The 27,951-nt window shown below is 42.4% G+C and overlaps 1 protein-coding gene across 1 annotated transcript in view; it reads left to right on the top strand.

Moving 5' to 3' along the window:
* The window catches only part of LOC118402882 (heparan sulfate glucosamine 3-O-sulfotransferase 3A1), a 52,762-nt gene extending 27,899 nt beyond the window's left edge, over positions 1 to 24,863 (top strand). The window contains exon 2 of the mRNA XM_035801241.2: positions 22,786 to 24,863. Coding sequence (XP_035657134.1) covers positions 22,786 to 23,407 — 622 coding nt within the window. The 3' untranslated portion in view covers positions 23,408 to 24,863. The remainder of the gene's footprint in view (positions 1 to 22,785) is intronic.
* Positions 24,864 to 27,951: the final 3,088 nt, after the last annotated feature.

Raw genomic sequence — 27,951 nt, 5'->3', positions numbered from 1 at the left:
ATCATTCAGAAAACCTGAAAGAAAAGATAAAGTTTTCTGAGCAAAAAAAATCTACATTTATTCCTGACAATATGTGATGACTTGATGACAATCCAATGAGGTGCAGAAGTTATTTCAGGAAGTGGAGCGACTTGAACTCATAGTGTGAGATACAGTGCCTTGCGAAAGTATTCGGCCCCCTTCAACTTTGCGACCATTTGCCACATTTCAGGCTTCAAACATAAAGATATAAAACGGTATGTTTTTGTGAAGAATCAACAACAAGTGGGACACAATCATGAAGTGGAACGACATTTATTGGATATTTCAAACTTTTTTAACAAATCAAAAACTGAAAAATTGGGCGTGCAAAATTATTCAGCCCCTTTACTTTCAGTGCAGCAAACTCTCTCCAGAAGTTCAGTGAGGATCTCTGAATGATCCAATGTTGACCTAAATGACTAATGATGATAAATACAATCCACCTGTGTGTAATCAAGTCTCCGTATAAATGCACCTGCACTGTGATAGTCTCAGAAAACTTGACAGAAAAATAGATTTACTTCATCAGAAAGCATAAATCTTCCCAAAAATAGGATGGAAAAACATTTTTTATGAATAAAAGCTGTGCGTGGTAGAGGGTTATTGTTGGACATAAAAGACTGTAAAAACACCAGCACATCAGCTCCAAGTGATTTCAGTTTTGAAAATCTGTTCCAAAGTAGACCTATATACAAGGTTTGAAATTGTCGGTTTGAAATTATTCTGCTTTTGTCAAATATTATATCTGTTTGGGCTTCTTAAGGTCAATTTGCAGTCAACAAATAATTTGTAATTATGTTCTGGCCCCCTGACCACCCATTCAAAAGAAAATCGGGACTCGGCTGAATCTAGTTTATGATCCCTGACCTGGTATATATTATCTGGTGCACTTATTTTAAAGAAGTGGACTATATAGAGAATAGGGTGCCATTTGGGACGCTTCGACCGTTAACTGTAACCTACTACTTTACCAGTAGAGTCTTGGCAGCTCCTTTACTCAACCTCTCCAGGCTGGGATGCTACTTGACTAATTCTGGACTCCTCTCCTAACTTTTGAAGAGAACAATGGTTCCTTTTACAAGACCCAAGCTATTTTAGCGAATCCCAGGCTTTTGCAATCAGATCTCTGGGTGCCAGGACCCCTGGGGCTTTCCTCTTGTCAAGTAGCTAACTACGGGCCTCCCAGGTGGTGCAGTGGTCGAAGGCACTGCATCGCAAATGCTAGCTGTGCCACTAGAGATCCTGGACCAGGCTCTGTTGCAGCCAGCTGCGACCGGGAGACCTACGGTGCGGCGCAAAATTGGCCCAGCATGGTCTGACTTAGGGGAGACTCCTGGGCACATGCACGTTAACATGGTTGCCAGGTGTACAGTGTTTCCTCCAACACATTGGTGCGGCTGGCTTCCGGGTTAAGGCATTGTGTCAAGAAGCAGTGTGGCTTGGTTGGGTTGTGTTTCGGAGGATGCATGGCTCTTGACCTTTATCTCTCCAGAGTCCGTACGGGAGTTACAGCGATGAGACAAAACTGTAACTACCAATTGGATACTACAAAAATTGTGGAGAAAAAGGGGTAAAAGTATTTTTTTATATAACATAAATAGCTAACTACAGTAGTGGTGTGTGGGTTTGTGTGTGTGTTTACTATTTATAGCTAACACTTATTGTTCAACTACTTGATTATTATGAGCAGATTTGCCTGTAGCCCAAACCACGCTTGTGGCAGAGAAAAGGAGGATTCAAATGATGGATGGAGTCAATGTATTGAGCTTTCTACCATATGTGACTAACAGATAAAGTGCAGTCTGAAGCCCTGTCTAATTTATAACCTGGAGCTACACACACACACACACACACACACACACACACACACACACACACACACACACACACACACACACACACACACACACACACACACACACACACACACACACACACACACACACACACGCACGCACGTACATGCGCACACACACACGCGCACACGCACACACACACACACACACATAGACACACTTTCACACACAGACTGGTGCTACTCTGTAAATCTGTGTCAGATTTCAAAAAAACGTTACGGAAAAAGTCAACCATGCAATAATCTGAGTACAGCATTCAGACAACAAAGCAGCCAAAAAGATATCCGCCATATTGTGTAGTCAACATTATTCAGAAATAGCATTATAAATATTCACTTACCTTTGATGATCTTCATCAGAATGCACTCCCAGGAATCCCAGTTCCACAATAAATGTTTGATTTGTTCGATAAAGTTAATAATTTATGTCCAAATAGCTTCTTTTGTTAGGGTGTTTGGTAAACAAATCCAAACGCGCGTTCAGGTCCAGCCTAACGCCGGACGAAAAGTTCAAAAAGTTATATTACAGGTCGTAGAAACTTGTCAAACTAAGTATAGAATCAATCTTTAGGATGTTTTTAGCATAGATCTTCAATAATGTTCCAACTGGAGAATTCCATTGTCTGTAGAAAAGCAATGGAACGAGAGCTAACTTTCTCGTGACCGCGCCTCACAAGCCTTTGGGACAGACACCTGGCTCAATCCCCTCTCATTCGCCCCCACTTCACAGTTGAAGCCTCAAACAAAGTTCCTAAGACTGTTGACATCTAGTGGAAGCCTTAGGAAGTGCAATATGACCCCGTTTACACTGTATTTTGGAATGGCAAAGAGTTGAAAAATTACAAACCTCAGATTTCCCACTTCCTGTTTGGATTTTCTCAGGTTTTCACCTGCCATATGAGTTCTGTTATACTCACAGATATCATTCAAACAGTTTTAGAAACTTCAGCGTGTTTTCTATCCAATACTACTAATAATATGCATATATTAGCATTTGGGACAGAGTAGCATGCAGTTTACTCTGGGCATCGTATTCATCCAAGCTACTCAATACTGCCCCCCTGTCGCCAAGAAGTTAAGGACAACAAAGTCAAGGTATTGGAGTGGACACTACAAAGCCCTGACCTCAATCCTATAGAAACTTTGTGGGCAGAACTGAAAAGCACGTACGAGCAAGGAGGCCTACAAACCTTACTCAGTTACAGCAGCTCTGTCAGGAGGAATGGGCCAAAATTCACCAAACTTATTGTGGGAATCTTGTGGAAGGCTAGCCGAAACGTTTGACCCAAGTTAGCAATTTAAAGGCAACGCTACCAAATACTAATTGAGTGTATGTACATTTCTGACCCGCTTGGAATGTGATGAAAGAAATTAAAGCTGAAATAAATAATTCTCTCTACTATTAATCTGACATTTCACATTCTTAAAATTAAGTGGTGATCTTAACTGACCTAAGACAGGGAATTTTCACTAGGATTAAATGTCAGGAATTGTGAAAAATGAAGTTTAAATGTAATTGCCTAAGGTGTATGTAAACTTCCGACTTCAACTGTATATGAACATGGACAAATCAATGAAGAGTGTTCCCTTTTTGTACCATTGATTGAGGCATTTTATGCAGAATTATACTTGTCTGGTAATAATGTCCTAGCCTGGGTACCAGACATGTTTGTTCTGACATGGGCAAGGAGTGGAATGAGTGGAATGTCAGCACAAACAGGTCTGGTACCCAGGCTAATAAAATCCTGCTTGAGTTGGTTTACCTGGTCAACACAGCCGTAGTGCTTGAGATGAAGAACATCCCAGAGACTTAACTAGCGTCTAATGCTCTTTGTGTGTGACATCTTCTAGAGTCCACTCACGTTTCCTGGCGCTGCTAACTGCAGTGAAACGATCATCTCGGATTTTACAAGGCCTTATTTAATAGGGCCTCTATACGCTGGAATACCTATTAGATCATAGAGGAAGGGGTTGGGAGAGAGGAACCACAGAGCAGTGGCCAGAGTAGAAACCCCTCTACTGAACCATTAAAATGAGCAGAATTGGCTGAGATTCAACTTCCAAACAAGCCTTTATATTCTCTTACGCCCCAGTCATGTATTCAGTGAACCTCCTAAAACATAGATGATCAAAGAGGCTGAAAGGCTGAAAACACACTGAAACACACGAAACACATAACACTGAACCACACTGAAACACATCATACTGAACCGCACTGATGCATGTCATTCTGAAAACATAACACTGAACCCCGCCACAGTCAGACAGGAAGCTATGAGAGATGATTGGACAGTCTTACCCCCAACAACATTCAACACAACGTCCAGCAGCAGCAAAGTTAAACAGCAGCATACATACAGTGGACACGACTTGTATTTCCTCAATATAAAGATCTACTGTGGATGTAAAAGTGCCAGAGTGCATCACATTGTAAACGAACGAGGAGGAGGATTGGATTGTCTTTTTGCCAGCCCATCATTTTACGGCTGTATTTACAGCTGTATTCTAGAAATGCACTTAGGGAGGTTTTAGAGAAAACAGAGCTTGACTCACAGAGGCGTAATCTCCTATCAGACTTTCAGTTAGCTCTAATATTTATAAATCACCAGCTTTTTGTGGGGCTTCGCTGCTTCTTTTTCTTCCTCTCTCTCTCACAAGTGTCAACATCAGCAACATACGGATGGAGGTTGGGATGGACGATCTGTGCGAAAAAAAAATTGGCTTAAAAAGGATGTATTTCACTGATAGCTTATAGTGGCGGTTAGATACATTCACCAAAGACTGGAATGGAATGTTTAGATTGAATATTTGAGTGGGGTGGAAATCACCATGGTAATGGTCCAAGAGACAGAAGCAGTGTCCTTTTGTCATGGGTAATTATAGAGGAGCAGCCTTCTACTAAGCCTTCATTTTGGCTCTGAACAAATTCCCACTTAATTATGCTCCCATGTGTTTGACACAACTTTATTTGAAAATCACGTAAAATTTAAACTCTCCCTCTGTGAAACAGGCTCAATTTGAGGGACTCAATCTCTGTGAGGTTTCCACATAAAATGTCAGCTACTATTCCAGAGGCTCAAGAAAGAATCAGGATCCAAGTGGAGATGCTATCAGGTCCAAAATTAATTGCATCCTTGATAAAGATGACTAAAAAATACTAAAATAAATCACACAAATACTGAACTATAATGAATGCATGCCACTTAATTTTTTTAGAAAATTATTTAATATTAATACAATTGCTTAGGAAAATGTATTTTGCGCAACAATAAATACATTAAAATAAATAAAAAGATGGGGTCAAAATTATTGGCACCCCTGTTATCAATACTCCAGCACCCTCCCCTTGCGAGGATAACACTGAGACGTTTTCTAAAATGTCATTGGGGGAGATATTAGACCATTGCTCCATACAGAATCTTTCCAGATACTGTTCTGAGTATTTGTTATTCCTTGTTAAATATATATATATTCTCCGAGCATATGTATTAGGGTCACAGATTTCTTCCTGGGAAGGAGAGGCGGACCAAAACGCAGCGTGGTTATAGTTCATGGTTCTTTAATAAGAAAACTCAAACATGAACAAACTACAAAACAATAAACGTGAAAACGGTAACAGTCCTAACTGGTGCATAAAACACAAAGACCGGAAACAATCACCCACAAAATACCCAAAGAATATGGCTGCCTAAATATGGTTCCCAATCAGAGATTGAGAACCAATCCAGGCAACCATAGACTTACCTAGACACCTAAACTGAACACAACCCCATAAATCTACAAAAAACCCTAGACAAGACAAAACACATAAATCACCCATGTCACACCTTGGCCTAACCAAAATAATAAAGAAAACAAAGATAACTAAGGCCAGGGTGTGACAATTAGTATAAAATATATGATTATTTTTTACCATAAAATATAGCTCAGTATTTGTAATGTTTATTTTATACATCATTTTTTGCTCATCTTTATCAAGGGTGCCAGTAATTTTAGACCTGACTATGCATAGAGTGACGTCTTATATTTTAATTGAGCGCATGCACAAGAAGCACCTAGAAGCTGACGCCGGGGAAATACAATACCTTGAAAATGAGCTTGGCCATTAAGCCTCCATTTTAGGTGTCTTATCTTTCTCAAGCCGCTGAGACCCTAAAAACTGACTTGGCGGAAAGAAACAGACAGAAGAGTAGTGCTGTTACTGAAGTTGATCCCCATAGCTCTGTACCGCTGCCTCCCTCCACTCAACCATCTTAAACTCCCCACAACTCTGAACAAGTGGGTCAGAGCACTATTAAAAAGTTGTGTGTGTGGGGGTGCGTGCGTGCGTGTGTGCATCCCATGTCTTAGAACCTGCTAAAAACATACACTACAGACCCAGATATTATACACATCCATTAAATCAATCCCTGTTTGTTCTGCTTGTTTTTCAGGTTGTTGTGGGGTCACAGTTGAAAGGAATGAAACCTGGATTGAACTTGTCAGTCCTCAGTCACACTGAACTCAGTTGAATGCTCTTTCAGTTCATGTACTGTAGCCTAGTTCAGCTTCCCCATGAGAGAGAGGAGAGAGAGAGAGAGGAGAGAATGATCAGTGTGAGACCTCGGTTGACTTGGACAGTGCATTAGGCAAGTTTACTCTCTCTCTACAGTGGATTCTGAACTCCAGTCAAATGGAAACAAATCAAATCAAACTTTATTTGTCACATGCGCCAAATACAACAAGTGTAGACCTTACCGTAAAATGCTTACTTACAAGTCCTTAACCAACAGTGCAGTTCAAGAAGAGTTAAGAAAATATTTACCAAATAAAATAAAGTAAAAAAATAATAACAAGTAACACAATAAGAATAACAATAACGAGGCTATATACAGGGGGCACTGGTACCGAGTCAGTGTGGGGGGGTACAGGTTAGTTGAGGTAATTTGTACATGTAGGTACGGGTGAAGTGACTATGCATAGATAATAAACAGCGAGTAGCAGCAGTGTACAAAACAAATGTGTCAATGTAAATAGTCCGGTGGCAATTTGAATAGTTTTTCAGCAGCCTTATGGCTTGGGGGTAGAAGCTGTTAAGGAGCCCTTTGGTCCTAGACTTGGCGATCCGGTACTGGTTGCCATGCGGTAGCAGAGAAAACAGTCTAGGACTTGGGTGACTGGAGTCTTTGACAATGTTTTGGGCTTTCCTCTGACACCGCCTATTATATAGCCAAATACATTTAAACTCAGGTTTTCACAATTCCTGACAGTTAATCCTAGTAAAAAATTCACTGTCTTAGGTCAGTTAGGATCACCACTTTATTTTAATAATGTGAAATGTCAGAATAATTGTAGAGAATGATTTATTTCAGATTTTATTTCTTTCATCACATTCCCAGTGGGTCAGAGGTTTACATACACTCAATTAGCATTTGGTAGCATAGCCTTTAAAATTGTTTAACTTTGGTCAAACGTTTCGGGTAGTCTTCCACAAGCTTCCCGCAATAAGTTGGGTAAATTTTGGCCCATTCCTCCTTACAGAGCTGCTATAACTGAGTCAGGTTTGTAGGCCTCCTTGCTCGCACACACTTTGTTAGTTGTGCCTACACATTTTCTATAGGATTAAGGGCAGGGCTTTGTGATGGCCACTCCAATAACTTGACTTTGTTGTCCTCAAGCCATTTTGCCACAACTTTGGAAGTATGCTGGGGTCATTGTCCATTTGGAAGACCCATTTGCGACCAAGCTTTAACTTCCTGACTGATGTCTTGAGATGTTGCTTCAATATATCCACATACTTTTCCTCGCTCATGAAGCAATCTATTTTGTGAAGTGCACCAGTCCGTCCTGCAGCAAAGCACCCCCAAAACATGATGCTGCCACCCCTGTGCTTCATGGTTGTGAATGTGTTTTTCGGCTTGCAAACCTCCCCCTTTTTCCTCCAAACATAGCGATGGTCATTATGGCGAAACAGTTCTATTTTTGTTTCATCAGATCAGAGGACATTTCTCCAAAAAGTACAATCTTTGTCCCCATGTGCAGTTGCAAACCGTAGTCTGGATTTTTTATGGCGGTTTTGGAGCAGTGGATATAGATACGTTTGAACCTGTTTCCTCCAGCATCTTCACAAGGTCCTTTGCTGTTGTTCTGGGATTGATTTGCACTTTTTCGCACCAAAGTACGTTCATCTCTAGGAGACAAAACGCGTCTCCTTCCTGAGCGGTATGACGGCTGCATGATCCCATGGTGTTTATACTTGCGTACTATTGTTTGTACAGATGCACGTTTACCTTCAGGCATTTGGAAATTGCTCCCAAGGACGAACCAGACTTGTGGAGGTCTACCATTTTCTTCTGAGGTCTTGGCTGATTTATTTTGCTTTTCCCATGATGTCAAGCAAAGAGGCACTGAGTTTGAAGGTAGGCCTTGAAATATATAAACAGGTACACCTCCAATTGACTCAAATTATGTCAATTAGTCAGAAGCTTCTAAAGCCATGACATCGTTTTCTGGAATTTTCTAAGCTGTTTAAAGACACAGGCAACTTAGTGTATGTAAACTTCTGTCCCACTGGAATTGTGATACAGTGAATTATAAGTGAAAGAATCTGTCTATAAACAATTATTGGAAAAATTACGTGTCATGCACAAAGTAGGTGTCCTAACCAACTTGCCAAAACTATAGTTTGTTAACAAGAAATTTGTGGAGTGGTTGAAAAATGAGTTTTAATGACTCCAACCTAAGTGTATGTACCACAGTGATGTACTGGGCCGTATGCACTACCCTCTTTTGCGCCTTATGGTCAGATGCCGAGCAGTTGCCAAACCAGGCGGTGATGCAACCGGTCAGGATGCTCTCGATGGTGCAGCTTTAGAACTTTTTGAGGATCTGGGGATCCATGCTAAATATTTTCTGTTTTTCTGATGTGGAAAAGGTGTTGTCGTGCCCTCTTCACAACTGCCTTGGTGTGTTTGGACCATGATAGTTCGTTGGTGATGTGGACACCAAGGAACTTGAAACTCTCGACCCGCTCCACAGGAACTAAACTTGGGGGGACTCTTCTATCCTCTATTCTGTCTGCGTCCTTAATGGCACCCTATTCGCTATGTAGTGCACGACTTTTGACCAGAGACCTATCAAAAGCCCTACCAAGAGCCCTGGTCCAAAAAAAGTGCACTAGAAAGAGAATAAGGTGCAATTTGGGATGTGGACTCTCCTCTCTTCCATTGTTCAATGTCTAACAGTTTTTTAATGGGATGGCTCTAGTGTATAATGTAGGTTCTATTTCTCCCCACCTCAGTCTGTCTCTCATCCTATAGCAGTTATAGTGAGGAACAATTCACTAGCAGGTTTCTGAAAAAGATACGCCTTATTTGCACCCTCACGCAATGAACTGGGGACTTACACTCAGCACCAGGAAAAGTGGTCTGCTTAAAACACTGTTGATGAATTTAGAAGAACATACTGCAAAGCTAACTATAAAATATTTACTGAACCGCATTGTGGTAGTTGATATGGAAGAAGGAAAAGGGGACAAAAAAGCACTCAGCTCTCTCCAGCACCAAGAGCACCTAGTGGGGAAATGTATTTGCACACAAATTTGTTCTTAACTGACTTGCCTAGTTAAATATATAAAAATATATTATGTCAGTTTTGCAACCTATGCTTCACTTGGCTTTTTATTAGATTACTGCAGTAGTTTACATCATTGAGGGAATAGACACCAGAAGGTACTTTGAGCCTTGGAGTGTGTGTGTTTATGTTATGCCTCTAAATTTGGTGACAAACTGAGCAAACGGAGCTGTTTCTTTTTTGCTCATTTGGTAGTCAGACAGCCAGCCCAAAGGGATTAACAACAGTTTTTAAAAAATGATGTTCTTACAACAGAGCTTGTTCAGCTGTAGCTTTGAAGTGAAGGACGTTGCCTTGACTGTGCTCAGACTGTTTCTTCCTACATCTTACAGGTAATTTGACCTATATCATCACAGCAAAATAGGATTTGAACATTTAGTCCATAACGTCGCTTGATCGCTGGTTAGTGCAATAGTTTTAATATAACCGTGTGTTAGTGTGGGTTTTCAGTGAATTTATCGAAATCATGAAGCTCATCTGCATTTCCCGTGGTGCAGGACAAGTCTCAGCAACAAAAGAGTGATCCAATTAAGATCCTACATCTGTACCAATTTGTTTCCCTTTACCAGTTATCTCAGCAGTTATTGCTGTCCAATATGTTGATATTTTATCCCACTAGTCTTGCTGGTATCCCTTCATGACCCCACATAGTTTTTATCAAAACCTTGTTGTCGTTTTCTCAGAGGAAAGACTAACGGAGGTCCTGTCCTCCCTTTTTTCCCAGGAAGAGATGAGTCTCTTATCTAGTAATTGTGTCACTCTCCAAAATGACTTCCGACCTCTTAAAATTCCCATGCATCACTCCAACCCCCCACAATTCCCATGTGAGTGATTCCATAAGAAACCAGGACAACAAAATATTTTTACTAAACTGAATCCATAGAATGGTCCTTTGGAGGAAGGATTTTTGACATATAGTTGACATTTATATCTAAAAGCATAATTGAGAAATAATCAAAGTTGGCATATTTATGACATTTTGATCTTACCCGGGCCTCCTTTAAGACTCCATAATGTATCATCTGTAGGTGCTACAAAGCAAAACATTGGGTCATATTAAGCTTTAAAGCTTGCTCTGTAATATTAGTAGTTTTTGATTTCAATACCATTGTTTTAAACAATTTATGAATATTGCAAAATATAAACATGTATATGAAAAAAGAAATGGGGGGGATTTGTCAATTTTTTTAAAGGGATACTACGGTATTTTGGCAGTGCACCTACTGATAAAACATTATGGAGTTTTAAAGGAGTTCTGGGTAAGGCCAAAATGTCATAAATATGCCAACTTGATGAATGGGCAAGACAAAAGATTTAAGTGCCTCTGAATGGGGTATGGTAGCAGCTGGCAGGCGCACCATTTTGTGTCAAGAACCGCAATGCTGTTGGGTTTTTCACGCTCAATAGTTTGCCTCGTGTATCAAGAATGGTCCACCACCCAAAGGACATCCAGCCAACTTGACACAAATGTGGGAAGCATTGGAGTCAACATGGGCCAGCATCCCTGTGGAACACTTTCAACACCTTATTTGGTTTTCCTCAAAGTGCCTGTCAGTCACTTGAAAAAATACATTTGGTTTCAAATGAGCATCTGGTAGAACTGAGCCACCCACAATCAAGGTGTCACAACTTGAAGCAGATCTGCCTCCAGAATATATCTCTCTAATGCAATCTAATGAGATAATGAATTAGTCTTTAATGACCTACGATTTCCTCAAGTTGTTTACCAAAGGGCAGAGGGGACATCAGTAATAGCTATGTGGCTTGGACAGCTACACTGCATGGCAATGTGCACCCCGGGAGGGAGGGGAAGCTAAGGTTTGTGTCCTATTCCCTATATAGTGCACTACTTTTGACCAGAATCCTGTGGGGCCATATAGTGAATAGGGTGGACTTTGTAACACAGTGAGGGGGATTTTGAGATATAGATCACAGGAGGGTTAGTAGTAGAGGAGGGGAATGGACAGGGGAGATTATAAATACGCTAGGGGAATAAAGAGCAGGTGAACAGACAGATCCCAGGGGCATGGAGCTCTGGAGCTGACAGGGGCAGGAGGAGGGACACTAAGCCCAAACGGAGAGCAGGATTTGCGGTTAGTCTCACACCTGTAATCCCCCGACCCCAACCACCATGATAAATGGCTGGATCTCTCACCACCGGAGCTGTTGGTGACAACCGTTACCCAGTACCATAATTTACTTTCTACACCAACCACTGCCACGAAGTGCAGCTACCTTATATAAAAATAACCATGGGATGGAAAGAAACGGGGAGTAATTCTATTATATAGCTAGCTCACCTGTCCTTTTATTTTGTCACTCGTTAGAGATTACAGTTGGAATCCCCGATGTTTCAGTGGAGTACATAGAGTTAAACAGTTGTTTCTCCATCTCAAACCATAGCCTACTACTTTAACTCCCCTCTCACATCTCCTATGCCAGCCCAGCCCAGCCCAGTCCCAGTGCCTGGGGCGTTTGCTGGCCCCAGGGCCGGTTGAGGTGCTACATTGTTACCAGAGGGGTTGACAGAGCTGTAAAGTAGCAGGCCCAGCGAACAGGAGCAGGCAGACATACCAGCACACACAGCAGTCAATTCTCTAAATCACTGCCCCCAACCCCTCCCCATGCTCCATCCCCCTCCTGACCTCAGCTCGAGACCAGTGACCTGGAAAATGGCTGCTGAGCAGAGCTGCGGACATAGAGCCAAGCGCTTCCCCTCCTCTTACCTCCCTGCAGACAGCAGAAATATTCAGCCAATTACCAGATGATTATCTGGTCACAACACCAGCCACAGCGGCCGGGTGGGAAACACTCTGGGAGTGGATGAGTGGATGTACAGCATGCTTGGCTGGCTGTCAGCCTCCCTCCACACTGGAAGGGAATCATTAATCAAAGGCTTCTACATGGGGAGAAGTGGACCTGGATGCCCACTCCACTAGCCTTTTGGCTATTATACCTCCATTGACATACATGTACAGATATAGGATCTTAATTTGACCTGTATTATCGCAGCAAAATAATCCTACAGGTTTTGAGCATTTATGGCTTCCTGGTGGCGCAGCAGTCTAAGGCACTGCATCTCAGTGCAAGAGGCGTCACTACAGTCCCTGGTTTGAATCCAGGCTGAATCTCATCTGGCCGTGATTGGGAGTCCCATAGGGCTGCGCACAATTGGCCCAGCGTCATCCGGGGTATGCCGTCATTGTAAAAAATAATTTGTTCTTAACTGACTTGCCTAGTTAAATAAAGGTTAAATAAAGTCCATAATATTGGTGGTTAGGCTATTAGCTGGTCAAAATGAGGCTACGTGAAACTGTAATACTGTTAATATAACTGTGTGTTAAAGAAGGTTTTCAATGTATTTATGTAAATCTCAGCAACAAAAGAATAATCAAAGTAAGATCCTACATCTGTAGAAGTAAATGAGGGATCCCCTTCTTCACAGGTCCCCAGACACACATTAATTTGGGCCAAATATTAGTCCCAGTCCAACCCCAGACCCTTTCATTCCCCAGCACCTTTCTGATTCATATGGGATAAAGCAGAGGGATTTGCTCACTTGCTAGTTTTGTTGTTTTGTTACATTGGATTGGGGAAACAAAAGCCATGATGCATCAGACTCCTTGTGCCAAAGTACTCTTTTTTATAGACAACCTTACAAAGGACTCATTGACTGATATAACAGGGAATGGTCCCCCCAATGAGTGTTGGCAGGCTACATTGCCTAGTTCGTAGAACCATATGAGTGTATTCTCTCAGAGTACAGTTTATACCATGTTCTGTTGCACATACTGTACCTTCTCCATGAAAACAATGTTGGTTATTTGTTTGCACTCTCATAAATTTACCCCTCAACCTTTGTCATTTAACTTTTCGGATTTTGGGGCGACACCATAAATCGTCAATTTGCTTTCCACTTTCCTCTATATCTATGTTAGTTTTAGCATCAAAATTGAAATAGAAAAAAAGGTTAGGCTTACATAATGTATATCTTTATTCAGTTCTGCTCTGTAGTCACGTTGTTTCACGAGCTGAAACCTGCTGCCTGTATGTCATGCATCAGTGTGTATGAGTAGTCCTATTCTAGCAGCGCGAAGAAGATAACAAAGCAGCGCTGTGGAAGCACAGTAAATCTCAGGCACTTGGAAGGTGCCTCGTTCGTTACATCACCTAAGCTGACAATAAAGTTTCATTAGAAAGAACTGCATGCGGTTCCTGTTGGAATGGAAATAAATACTCTTGTATAGTCCACATAAATCAGAGCCGCTCTCTGCTCTCTTCCCTGGTCTCTCCTTTACCGTGGCCAACATGAGTAAAACATTTAAACGTGTTAACCCTCACAAGGCTGCCGGCCCAGATGGCATCCCTAGCCGCGTCCTCAGACCCTTGGTCTCGACCGCACCCTGTGCAACTGGTGCCTAGACTTTCTGACAGGCTGCCCCCAAGTGGTGAGGGTAGGAAACAACATCTCCACCCCGCTGATCCTCAACACTGGGGCCCCACAAGGGTGCGTTCTCAGCCCTCTCTTCAAAAGTATTCACCCATCAATCAAAAGTATTTAAAAAGCCCTTCTTACATCTGCTGATGTCACAAAGTGCTGTACAGAAACCCAGCCTAAAACCCCAAATAGCAAGATATTATTATTATTATTATTATTATTATCAGGAGTAAATGTCAGTTGGCTTTTCATAGCCGATCATTCAGAGTATCTCTACCGCTCCTGCTGTCTCTAGAGAGTTGAAAACAGCAGGTCTGGGACAAGGTAGCACGTCCGGTGAACAGGTCAGGATTCCATAGCCACAGGCAGAACAGTTGAAACTGGAGCAGCAGCACGACCAGGTGGACTGGGGACAGCAAGGTGTCATCAGGCCAGGTAGTCCTGAGGCATGGTGCTAGGTCTCAGGTCCTCCAAGAGAGAGAGAAAGAGAGAAAGAAAGAGAAAAAGAGAGAGAAAAGAGAGCGAGAGAGAGATAATTAGAGCGAGTATACTTAAATTCACACAGGACACCAGATAAGACAGGAGAAATACTCAGAGAAATATAACAGACTGACCCTAGCCCCCCAACACAAACTATTGCATTTTAAATACCGGAGGCTGAGACACGAGGGGTCGGGAGACACTGTGGCCCCATCCGACGATACCTCCGGACAGGGCCAAACAGTCAGGATATAACCCCACCCACTTTGCCGAAGTACAGCCCCCACACCACTAGAGGGATATCTTCAACCACCAACTTACCATCCTGAGACAAGGCCGAGTATTGCCCATGAAGATCTCCCCACGGCACAAACCCAAGGGGGGGCGCCAACGCAGACAGGAAAATCACGTCAGTGATTCAACCCACTCAAGTGACACACCCCTCCTAGGGACGGCATGGAAGAGCACCAGTAAGCCAGTGACTCAGATCCTGTAATAAGGTTTGAGGCAGAGAATCCCAGTGGACAGAGGGGAACTGGCCAGGCAGAGACAGCAAGGGTGGTTTGTTGCTCCAGTGCCTTTCCGTTCACTTTCACACTCCTGGGCCATGACTGCGTGGCTTGATTACCAACCACGACGAGACGGCCTACAGGAAGGAGGTGAGGGCCCTTGGAGTGTGGTATTTGTAAATTAACCTCTCACTCATCGTCAACAAAACAAAAGAGATGATCGTGGACTTCAGGAAACAGCAGAGGGAGCATCCCCCCCCCCCATCCACATCGACAGGACAGTAGTGGAGAAGGTGGAAAGTTTTAAGTTCCTCGGCGTACACCTCAAGCTGAACCTCGGCAAGACGGAGCTGCTCTTCCTCCCGGGGAAGGACTGCCCGTTCCATGATCTCGCCATCACGGTTGACAACTCCATTGTGTCCTCCTCCCAGAGCGCTAAGAACCTTGGCGTGATCCTGGACAACACCCTGTCGTTCTCAACTAACATCAAGGCGGTGGCCCGTTCCTGTAGGTTCATGCTCTACAACATCCGCAGAGTACGACCCTGCCTCACACAGGAAGCGGCGCAGGTCCTAATCCAGGCACTTGTCATCTCCCGTCTGGATTACTGCAACTCGCTGTTGGCTGGGCTCCCTGCCTGTGCCATTAAACCCTACAACTCATCCAGAACGCCGCAGCCCGTCTGGTGTTCAACCTTCCCAAGTTCTCTCACGTCACCCCGCTCCTCCGCTCTCTCCACTGGCTTCCAGTTGAAGCTCGCATCCGCTACAAGACCATGGTGCTTGCCTACGGAGCTGTGAGGGGAACGGCACCTCAGTACCTCCAGGCTCTGATCAGGCCCTACACCCAAACAAGGGCACTGCGTTCATCCACCTCTGGCCTGCTCGCCTCCCTACCACTGAGGAAGTACAGTTCCCGCTCAGCCCAGTCAAAACTGTTCGCTGCTCTGGCCCCCCAATGGTGGAACAAACGACGCCAGGACAGCGGAGTCAATCACCACCTTCCGGAGACACCTGAAACCCCACCTCTTTAAGGAATACCTAGGATAGGATAAGTAATCCTTCTCACCCCCCCCCCCCCTAAAAGATTTAGATGCACTATTGTAAAGTGGCTGTTCCACTGGATGTCATAAGGTGAATGCACCAATTTGTAAGTCGCTCTGGATAAGAGACTTAAATGTAAATGTAATGTAAAATGTAAATGTACACATCACGGACAAACTGAAATGGTCCACCCACACAGACAGAGCCTCTTCAACCTCAGGAGGCTGAAGAAATGTGGCTTGTCTCCTAACTTTTACAGATGCACAATCGAGAGCATCCTGTTCGGCTGTTTCACCACCTGGTATGGCAACTGCTCCGCCCACAACCGCAAGGCTCTCCAGTAGGTAGTGTGGTCTGCACAACGCATCACCGGGGGCAAACTACCTGCCCTCCAAGACACCTACAGCACCCAATGTCACAGGAAGGCCAAAAAGATCATCAAGGGCAACAACCACCCAGCCACTGCCTGTTCACCCTGCTATCATCCAGAAGGCGAGGTCATTACAGGTGCATCAAAGCTGGGACCGAGAGACTGAAAAAGAGCTTCTATCTCAAGGCCATCAAACTATTAGACAGCCATCAATAACACAGAGTGGCTGCTGCCAACATACAGACTCAAATCTCTGGCCACTTTAATAAATGTAATAAATTGATTTAATAAAGGTATCACTAGTCATTTAAAAAAACGCCACTTTAATAATGTCTACATATCCTACATTACTCACCTCATATGTATATACTGTATTCTATACCATCTACTGCATCTTGCCTTTGCCGCACGGCCATCGCCCATCCATATATGTATGTACATATTCTTATTCACCCCTTTACATTTGTGTGTATATGGTTGTCGTTGTGAATTTCGGAACTAGAAGCACAAGCATTTCACAACACTCACATTAACACTTGCTAACCATGTGTATGTGACCAATACAATTTGATTTGATTTATTGTCCTCCCAGACCTGTGAATGGATCTATCTGGGTTCAACTTCAAACTCTCTCCCCACTTAATCCTCAGTCTGCACTCCTTGGGAATACATTTAGAGATGTCTTTATTTCTTTAGAATTGCAGAGTCTATTTAAAATATAAATCCTCCTTACTCGGAAATATTAATCGAAGCCGAACATCTGGAAAGTTCTGCTTTGTAGAAGAAGAGGAACATGGTTATGGCTAATAGGTGTCTGTTCACATGACTACATTTGTTAGGGGACCTATACTGTTCTTACTGTAATCACCACAAAGGTTGCATTCCAAATTCCCTTTTATTCCCTTTATATTACACTGTGCACTACTGTTGACCAGGGCTATTTGGGCTCAGGGTGCCATTATGGACAAACGCCTATATCTGATGCTTCAGTTGAGGAGCTGGTGGATAACCTCAATGAACCACAGTCTCATTCCTGTACTCTGCACCTCCGAGGGGAGCAGACCATAAACCAGGGTGATAGCCCTGCCTGTAAAGGAGATGGACTAGAGATAATGTGAATGGAAAGAAAGCTTGTTCCCTGCAGTTTAGCCCCTCCTCCTTTCCCCCTTATCCCCCCCTAGGTGTGCTGCCTCACATTGACACTGAGAGGACTGGGGTCAGGTGTCAGTCAATGTTGGGGGTGCAGTGCGAATGCCAGAACACAGGAGAGCCTTGTAGCCCCCTACCCCCATCAACCACTTCCTTCTCGTGTTGGCTTACTTCTTGCCTTATCAACCCACTTCCTGTCTCTCTGTCTGTCACCATGGTAGCCCTGACCTTGTGACATGAGGCTGCCAGGTTAGAGTCACTCAGGATGCTCAGGCTCTTTTCCCTGGATGCATCTGCACCCCTGTACTTCTGTGCTGGGCCTAGAAAGGCAGAAGAGGCATCATAAACCATTGATTTTCACTTTAAAGATGCACTATGCAGAAATCTCTACACCAGTTCCTGGTTGCTAAAATTCGAATAGTCTTCCTAATTTCACTTTATGTGACAAAACAAGCAAGTATCATGTGAAGAATCATTGCACCATCTAAACCGCTGTGAAATATATTTTCCATAAAAAATATTGCATTTTCAGCTGTTTGAAGCTGGTGTACAAAAGCAAAAGTTAAAAACACAAAAACAAAACTTAAGAATGTGAAGCAAAGAAATAGTGCACATAGAACTGATCTACCACTTCTTAGACTTGTTTTCAATGAGAATGACAGATCTATAATACACATTTCTCTGTGAATTTGGTCAGGTCATCCAAAAAGTGACATATTGTAGCTTTAAAATGTCAGAATAGATTTTGAATTTGAACAACAAAAATGTCCATTAATTATAATCCACATAACAATTAACATTTCCTTTTGCTGTAGGATTATTTTCCTGCTTTAGCAAACTGGCTTAAATTAAGTTCCTACATCTGTATAGATCTTGGCAGAAAATGTTAAACACATTTAGGTGGAACCCAGAAGACATTGCCCAAATTGAAGGTGGTAATGTTTTGTGTGAAACCAAATCCTCTGTTTTCAGACTGGATATTTACATATACAGTACCAGTCAAAAGTTTGAACACAACTACACATTCCAGAGTTTTTCTTTATTTTTACTATTTTCTACATTGTATGATAATAGTAAAGACATAACAACTATGAAATAACACATATGAAATCATGTAGAAACAAATCAAATATATTTGATGTTTGAGATTGTTCAAAATAGCCACCCTTTTCCTTGACGACAGCACACTCTTGGCATTCTCTCAACCAGCTTCATGAGGTAGTCACCTGGAATGCATTTCTATTAACAGGTGTGCCTTGTTAAAAGTTAATTTGTGGAATTTCTTTCCTTTTCAATGCATTTGAGACATTCAGTTGTGTTATGGCAAGGTAGAGGTGGTATGCGGAAATAGCCCTATTTGGTAAAATACCAAGTACATATTATGGCAAAAACAGCTCAAATAAGCAAAAATAAATGACAGTCCAACATTACTTTAAGACATGGTCAGTCATTCCGGAAACTTTCAAGAACTTTGAAAGTTTCTTCAAGTGCTGTCGCAAAAACCATCAAGCGCTATGATGAAACTGGCTCTCATGAGGACCGCAACAGGAAAGGAAGACCCAGAGTTATTAGAGTTCATTAGCGTTACCAGCCTCAGAAATCGGCAATTAACTGCACCACTGTGCCTGTTATCAAAGGGTGGCTACTTTGAAGAATCTCAACATATTTTGATTTGTTTAACACTTTTTTGGTTACTACATGATTTCATATGTGTTATTTCATAGTTTATATGTCTTTACTATTATTCTACAATGTAGAAAATAGTAAAAATAAAGTAAAACTCTTGAATGAGTAGGTGTGTCCAAATATTTGACTAGTACTGTATATCTACTTTTCTAGTACAAGTGTAAGAAGAAAATCTTGGAGAGAAGCATAATTGCGTAGTAAATTCATCCAGTACACAGTCTGACAGTTGGCGTCTCTCAGAAGCCCTCTCCCTCTGAGAAACACATATCTCTAGTTGCACCTCAGATGCCTCTTGTCTCATTTAGCTGCATGGAGGTTAAAACGGAGCATGATTGTTTACCTGTGTATTCGTGAGGCAGAAAGACGGTGGTGCCCATCCCATTAGGAAATGGACAAGTTTGTTGGCGGTGGACAGCTGTGTATTTTTATTTTGTTCAATATGGTGGTAGCTGAGGCCTATTTGCTGCTATTTGTCGCTTTATAAAGAGCATGAGATTGAAAAGATGAGTAGCCTAACCCTCATTCTGTCCTCCTCTCCTCTCATTCTCCCTCTCCTCCTCTCCTACTCCCCTCCTCCCCATTCTGACCAGCCAGGGGACCTGAGAGAGGCTGAGCCCTCCTCCCTCCCCTCATACAGCTCAGTAGTTCTGTCACGGCCAGTAAACTGCGTCTGCCATGGGAGCAGCGCGGGTAGGCGACTTTGTCAGCACACACACACACACACATACACTGGGCTTTAAGCAGAATTGCACCAGCAGAGAGATAGAGAGAGCTAGGATAAATAATTGAAGTGTGCATTCTGTACTTTGGTGAATTTTAAAGCTGTATTCTGCAGAGGCTGTAAATGTCGGGGAGAAGGAGACATTAATGATTCATGGGCTGCTTTTATCTGCTTTGGTTCAGGTCACTGTCCTGAAGGAACTCAGGGCATCGGGGAGAGGGGGAGAGGCAGGAAAGGTGGGGTGTCATGACCGAAAAGATTAGCCTGTTTCTCGCCTCAGTGTGTTTGTGTGTGTGTCAGTTCTCAGTGAAAACCGCGCCCGCACAGATGACATTTTTGACAAAGAAAACGTTAAACCAAATATTATGGCTGAGCTGCCTGCCCAGTTGAACTTTTTTGCTATAAATATTTGAGGTGAAATTTATGGATATTTTTTTATCACAGGGATTTAATTTCCGAAAATGTGTTCCAAATTATGGAATAAGGTGCCATTTGGAAACACCACTAAAGTCCAACACATTTAGGAAAATGTGCCTTTCTGACTGCTATGTTTCAGCTATACCTTTATTTAAGTAGGCAAGTCAGTTAAGAACAAATTCTTATTTTCAATGACGGCCTAGGAACAGTGGGTTAACTGCCTGTTCAGGGGTAGAACAACAGATTTGTATCTTGTCAGCTCGGGGATTTGAACTTGCAACCTTTCAGTTACTAGTCGAACGCTCAAACCACTAGGCTACCCTGCCTCTAACCACTAGGCTACCTGCCTCTAACCACTAGGCTACCTGCCTCTAACCACTAGGCTACCCTGCCTCTAACCACTAGGCTACCTGCCTCTAACCACTAGGCTACCTGCCTCTAACCACTAGGCTACCCTGCCTCTAACCACTAGGCTACCCTGCCTCTAACCACTAGGCTACCTGCCTCTAACCACTAGGCTACCTGCCTCTAACCACTAGGCTACCTGCCTCTAACCACTAGGCTACCCTGCCTCTAACCACTAGGCTACCTGCCTCTAACCACTAGGCTACCCTGCCGCACATAAGATTTCTCTTTTCCAAATGAAGTGTCCAATAAATGTGATATTGAAACAAAAACATAACAATTATCACAATTTTATGCGTTCAAATTCTAACACTTGTAATTTCTCAATATCTAATGAATAACAACATGTGGACATATCCAGACAGCAATGAATCAAATCGTGGTTCTAAAATACTCTATTAGATCTCGTTCCATTCTCTGATTCAGGTTAGCTTAATAAGCATATTGTTCCACTGCTGCTTATCACAAAAGAAGCATTGTTTTTTCCTGCTGAGGAAATGTTGTTAACATAAGTTTAATATGTTTTTTTTTTTTACTAGCGATACAGTTACGCTATTGGGATTAACATGGGGAACCGGATCCCGGGACTGTCAAATGAAATGACAGAACCTGGGAAATTAGGCCCTTCAAATGTTTTCCTCCAATGTCGCACTAATGCAATTCCACAAAATACATAACATGCACGTCAGCAGATTAGCCAAAATGTTATAACGTTATCCTAACAGGTTGTTTGCATAAAAGCATTTAGCCTAGCATATTTACTTCACACAAAGTCACCATTAATTCAAAGCACACGTGTAATTGACACTGAAGGACTGCACACACGACCCAAATGCAAGTAATAAACCCTGCAAGGAAACCTAGAGTATAGACTATAAACGCGTGTGCCTCTTTGAGCAGTCATTGTGACTCTCCAGACAGTCACACATTTGATAGGCCTATGCACAATTCACTACATAGGCATCTCTGTCACAGACATTCAATCTGTTAAGTGTTAACAACTCAGAGAGGCATGAGGGAAATTTCAACTTTCCTTTCCTAGAGCTATTTCTATATCCAGTCCCATTCCCACTGAAATCCAAAATCCTGACTCCTGTCTCGTTTGAAAATTCCTAACTTTATTCTGTAATCCATAGTTTGCAATGCATTATCAAAGCACGTCTCTCGCCTATGCATGTCAAAATACCGGTATAACGTGTCCGCCGATTCTCTGCCATGTCTCTTAGGCCAATTTGCTGCCCATATGAGAGCTTCGGTAGAGAATGTGTGGTCAACAAACGGGATGATAGTACAGTAGATATGGATATATTTTTTTTAAACAGTTGGTATAGTTTAAGATACCTTAAACTATTTCCTCTCTTCATATCCTAGTTTTTCATGAGCTGATCTGCTATCTGTATAGATCATCAACTCGATTTTGCCAAATATAGGAGATATTCTGTCATTCGTTGAAGGAGGTTATCTAGCAAGCTTGGCAACTTTGGTCATTTGACTTTAGTTTGACTGACGTTACAATGTTTGTATGATTTGACAACGCTATACTCGGGGTGCGCTCTGTGTCGAGATAGCCTACTGCTGAATTTTTTATTTGATTTAACCTCTATTTAACTAGGCATGCGCTGAATTATTTAAGGAAGATGATAAAGCTTGGATTTTATGAACGGCCTGTTTAGCAATTCACAACAATGACATTTGCGATCAAAGATAGTTACTCTATCATTACAAAATATTTGTTATTTTCTCTGAAGATCTCTGGGATTCCGTAGCCCTTTGGCTGCATTAGGAAACACTTGGAGAGACATCTGTTCCCTCGCTCTACACAACTGTCAATACTCTCAGAGAAGTGGTTGAGTTTAGGTGCTGATGTGATGCTGTACATTCCACCCTTGCTTCTCTGGCTAGTAGTAAAGCTTGCCAACATACTATAGCCGCCTGCTAAGGAATAAAGTGTTACATGTGTTTTGTATTTTCTCAGTCTCACATTTGGTGTGTTTTGAGCTGTGTTATCATTGTCAAAGTTTATATGTAGTCATTAATTTGCTTCTTATCCTATCCATTTCTTCTCCACTCCTCTCCTCAGGGAGCTGATGCCCAAGACCCTGGAGGGCCAGATCACCATGGAGAAGACCCCCAGCTACTTTGTGACCAGAGAGGCCCCGGCCCGGATCTCCGCCATGTCCCGGGACATCAAGCTTATTGTGGTGGTGCGGGACCCCGTCACCAGGGCCATCTCTGACTACACGCAGACGCTGTCCAAGAAGCCCGACATTCCCACCTTTGAGAGCCTGACCTTCAAAAACAGGACTACGGGGCTCATCGACACATCCTGGAGCGCCATCCAGATCGGCATCTATGCCAAGCACCTGGACAACTGGCTGCAGTACTTCCCCATGGGTCAGATCCTGTTTGTGAGCGGAGAGCGTCTGATAAGTGACCCGGCCGGAGAGCTGGGCCGGGTGCAGGACTTCCTGGGACTCAAGAGGATCATCACAGACAAACACTTCTACTTCAACCAGACCAAGGGCTTCCCCTGCCTCAAGAAGGCTGAGGGCAGCAGCAAGCCCCACTGCCTGGGCAAAACCAAAGGGCGGACCCACCCCAACATCCACCCAGAGGTGGTGCAGAGGCTACGGGACTTCTACAGACCTTTCAACATGAAGTTCTACCAGATGACTGGACAGATATTTGGTTGGGACGATTGACTGGGCCTCAAGTACTGGATGCTCAGTGGAGAACACTGAGGACTATTGACAATACCAAATGACTGTGCGACATCCACAATACTAAGCCTAGAAGCAATATTTGTCAATGAGAGAGAAGAAAGTAGCCAAATCTGCTCTTACTGGGAAGCCAGATATGCAATATGTTTCACTGTGTTACGTATTCCTCTATCTGAACTGCCTCAAAACCAGTATCAGCAGCCTACAAGATGCTGGTTGAATAAAATGCATAGAGCTGGATTGTCCCTCATAGAACATGTGGTGGTTCCAATACAGAAAGATACTGTAGGTACTGTCTCTACATCTCTACAAGGTTTTACCAGCACTATCAGAGTGAAGTGTTTTCTGTTTGGAACCTTCCAGTGCTGCAAAAGACAAATATGCAGTCGTGTTACTGGAATGTTATTTGAAATGGCACAGAGAGATGTTGGATATACAGTCTTGTCTGAGTGGTTCTATGCCATACTTTAAAGCAAACCTAGCCACTTTGCATTTTTTCTAGAAAATATTGAAAAAAAACAAACATGTTATTTATTTAAGATGATGTACACATGCAGTATATAATATACATATTTTGAATAACTTTCATCACTGATAATATTATTTCATATTATGTTGTACTGTATATGCCTCCAGAGAGTTACATTTGTTTTATACTGTACAACATATTTTTTTGCTTTTTCAAGTTATTCATTTTAATTTGTATATTCTTTACATTACATTGATACGGTTACTACACCCTTTCCCGCTGAGCTTGCAATTCCAATCCTGTGAGGGTTTGTTATTCCGAGGGTAGTTTCCCCACATTCATTTAATGGAGTTAATTGAATTACAGTGTAGCGCAAGAGACAGAGCAAAGATAGCACTTACTGGATGTGTCCAATGGCACCCTATTCCCTATATAGTGCACTACTTTTGACCAGGGCCCATAGGGATTTAGGGTGCCATTTGGATGGATAATCAGTCAGCTGTTGTATCATCAACAGCAACTCCTCAACTAATGTTATAACGAGACCTCCAGTGGGCCTATCCAAATGATTCCTCAAATTTCCTCTTCGACATGCCTCCTTGTGAACTGCATACAGTTGATGTCAGTCTGCCTTCCTTGCCTCAGAGGCATCCGTGGATGGCGGTCTCTCTCTCTCTGTGTTAAGAAGAGCTATAGCACAATGGTGAAGTTGTGTTTCTGATTTATATCTGCCTGGTTGTATTGTCAGCTTCCAAAAGATCCTCTCCTCTCTCAAAGCAGATGTGCCTCAAAGGGATACTTAATCATGGTCAGTGTTTTCTATAGGAGTTCAGTGGGAAACATAAACCTTAGGTTTTATGCAATCTGCCATCCATCTTTATCATACATACATACTGTTATGGTTTTGTCTATTTAATTTGAATTCATGTTGGATTGATTAAGCACACTTTTAATAAAAGATAACAGTTATATAAACATCTGGTGAGTGACATTTGTGAAATCCTGATCCTTTTTATCATCACCATTCTGCCTGTTCTTATGCTTTAAAACAGGCATTCAATGGACTAAAGTACATGCAGATTTATTCCTATGAGGTTGCAGTGTTAGAGTAATGTACTGTAGCTTCAAAGTACAAGAACAACAACTAGCTACCCAAAATGGCGATCCTGCATAGATTCATAGCAAAATACAGTATGCGATTAGCCATTCAGTAATTAACTTGACACAAGTAGGCATGCAGGATTGCCATTTTGTGAAGCCAATTGAGTTCCTGCATTGTGTACATACATACAGAGGGCATAAATGAGGCTTAACAGATTTTAGAAAAACCTGACTTTGTTGACTTGCGTGAGGCGAAACAATAATGGGTGGTGTATGTGGTGAGTTACGAGGTAGTTGAGGTAATTGTAATGACTGGGAACCCCCCTACTATGTTGTGTAGAATATCCACATCCCAGGGAATCATTCGCGAGCTAGTGATGTTAGAAGGCCCGAATTTCTGGCGAATATCAAAACTCACGCCAACTTTACCACGGTTTTGCACCAAGCTTTTCGCTTCAGATGTGTTTATTTGCTCTACCACGCACCTGTCTGGTAAGGTTGAACACCTACTCTCCGACTCAGCCTCCCGAAAGCTCAGCCCAAGTGGGTGTGACACCTACTCCCGTTGCCTGCTGCACTGCTGCTTGGATCCCACCCGGCGGGCTGTTCCCTGTCTGCCCTGGCCTGTCTCCCCCTGTCTGGTACAGGTACCCCCGCCACACTCCCCCCTCTCTCCATAGCTTACGCTGGCCTCCAGCCACACGCACATACACATACACACACACTTTTGACTGATATCAATTTTATGTTGGGTAATTAACTTGTGTAGGCTAATTAACTTATTATATGAGGTTATTCAGAAACACTTTAACCTGTTGATCCTACCCCCTACTTTTTCGAACATTCTGTTAAAAATCGCGCAACATTTCAGCGCCCTGTTACTCAGCCCAGGAATATAGTACATGCATATGATTAACACTCGGACGTTTATAAAACTGGTTAAATCACGGCTGTGACTATAACAGAATGTGCGTTTCATCGAAAATTGCAGGAAAATCTGATCACTGAAAATGGAAAAATATATCCATCCGCCACTTCAACCCATTGTTATAGGCGAACGACAGTAAATGGGGCTGAGGTTGCAGTACCTACAGCTTCCACACGATGTCAACAGTCTTGTCATTTGCCTAGTCTTTGTTTCTTGGTCAAACGAACATGAGACAGGCTTTTTCTGCAGGTCTCCGACCGGATATTTTGGTTGAGATTTCACCGGACAGTATTTCCAGACGGACCCCTATAGAATACACTTTGTCTCGTGATTAATTTGACCGCTTATTAACGTTTACTAATACCTAAAGTTGCATTACAAAAGTATTTCGAAGTGTTTTGTGAAAGTTTATCGTCGACTTTTTTAATTTTAAAAAATGACGTTACGTTATAAGACGCTATTTTTTTCTGTTTATCACACAGTCTTCATAGATCGATATCTAGGCTATATATGGACCGATTTAATCGGAAAAAAGACCCAATAGTGATTATGGGACATCTAGGAGTGCCAACAAAGAAGATGGTCAAAGGTAATGAATGTTTTATATTTTATTTGTTTATATTTTATTTTGTTTGTGTGGTCCTTCTGGGCTTTGGTAGAGCATGGCGCTTGTAACGCCAGGGAAGTGGGTTCGACTACGTAGAATGTATGCACACATGACTGTAAGTTATTTTGTTTACGTCCCCTGTGGGTCTTTTGGGGCGTTACATGCTATCAGATAATAGCTTCTCATGCTTTCGCCGAAAAGCATTTTAACTAATCTGACTTGTTGCCTGGATTCACAATGAGTGTAGCTTTAATTCAATACCCTGATTGTGTATTTTAATGAATGTTTGAGTTTTAACTAGTACTATTAGCATTTAGCATAGCGCATTTGCATTTCCAGATCTCTAGATGGGACGCCTGCGTGCCAGGTAGGATCAAGAGGTTAACTAACTACTATGGGCCAACTATTTATTTATTTTATCTCAATTTTATAGCCTACTGGACTCATAGAGAGCTACTCTCTCAAGTTATCTTGTTGGGACGAGTGATTTTTTGAAAAATGGCTAGCCCCAAGTTTTTTAAATTATTTTCTTGTGATTTGTACTATTTGCCCTATGACTCCCAACCATAGAATGATGCGTCCTTTATTTAAAGTGGGTGACCAAGCTGATCCTAACTGATGTAAGCCAATTCATGTCTTGCCCTGTTTATCAAGTGTTATAATCAACTGTGAAATAATAATCAACTGACTGGCTTTCTTGATGTCTATAGCATTCTCTTTGGTATGCAATCTGGTTTCCTAAACCTAAATGTCCTAATGATGTCACCATTGCTCTTGATTCTAAGCAATGTTGTTCTGCTATTTTTATTGATTTGGCCAAAGCTTTTGATATGGTAGACCATTCCATTCTTGTGGGCCGGCTAAGGAGTATTGGTGTCTCTGAGGGGTCTTTGGCCTATTTTGCTAATTACCTCTCTCAAAGAGTACAGTATATAAAGTCAGACAATCTGCTGTCTCAGCCACTGCCTATCACCAAGGGATTTCCCCAAGGCTCGATCATAGGTCCCACACTCTTCTCAATTTACATCAACAACATAGCTCAGATAGCTCTCTCATTCATTTATATGCAGATGATACAGTCTTATACTCAGCTGGCCCCTCCCCGGATTTTGTGTTAAACGCTCTACAACAAAGCTTTCTTAGTGTCCAACAAGCTTTCTCTGCCGTTAACCTTGATCTGAACACCTCCAAAACAAAGGTCATGTTCTGTTCTGCCAGTTACACTCTGTTAAAAGTCCCCAAAACACACACATCCCTGGGTCGTTCCTCTTTTCAGTTCGCTGCAGCTAGTGACTGGAACGAGCTGCAAAAAACACTCAAACTGGACAGTTTTATCTCCATCTCTACATTCAAAGGATCAATCATAGACACTCATACTGACACTTGTGGCTGCTTCACATGAGGTGTTGTTGTCTCTACCT

The sequence above is a fragment of the Oncorhynchus keta genome, chromosome 24, assembly GCF_023373465.1.
Source record: "Oncorhynchus keta strain PuntledgeMale-10-30-2019 chromosome 24, Oket_V2, whole genome shotgun sequence".
In the NCBI taxonomy this organism is placed as follows: Eukaryota; Metazoa; Chordata; class Actinopteri; order Salmoniformes; family Salmonidae; genus Oncorhynchus; species Oncorhynchus keta.
This window is presented reverse-complemented; position numbering and strand designations above follow the sequence as displayed.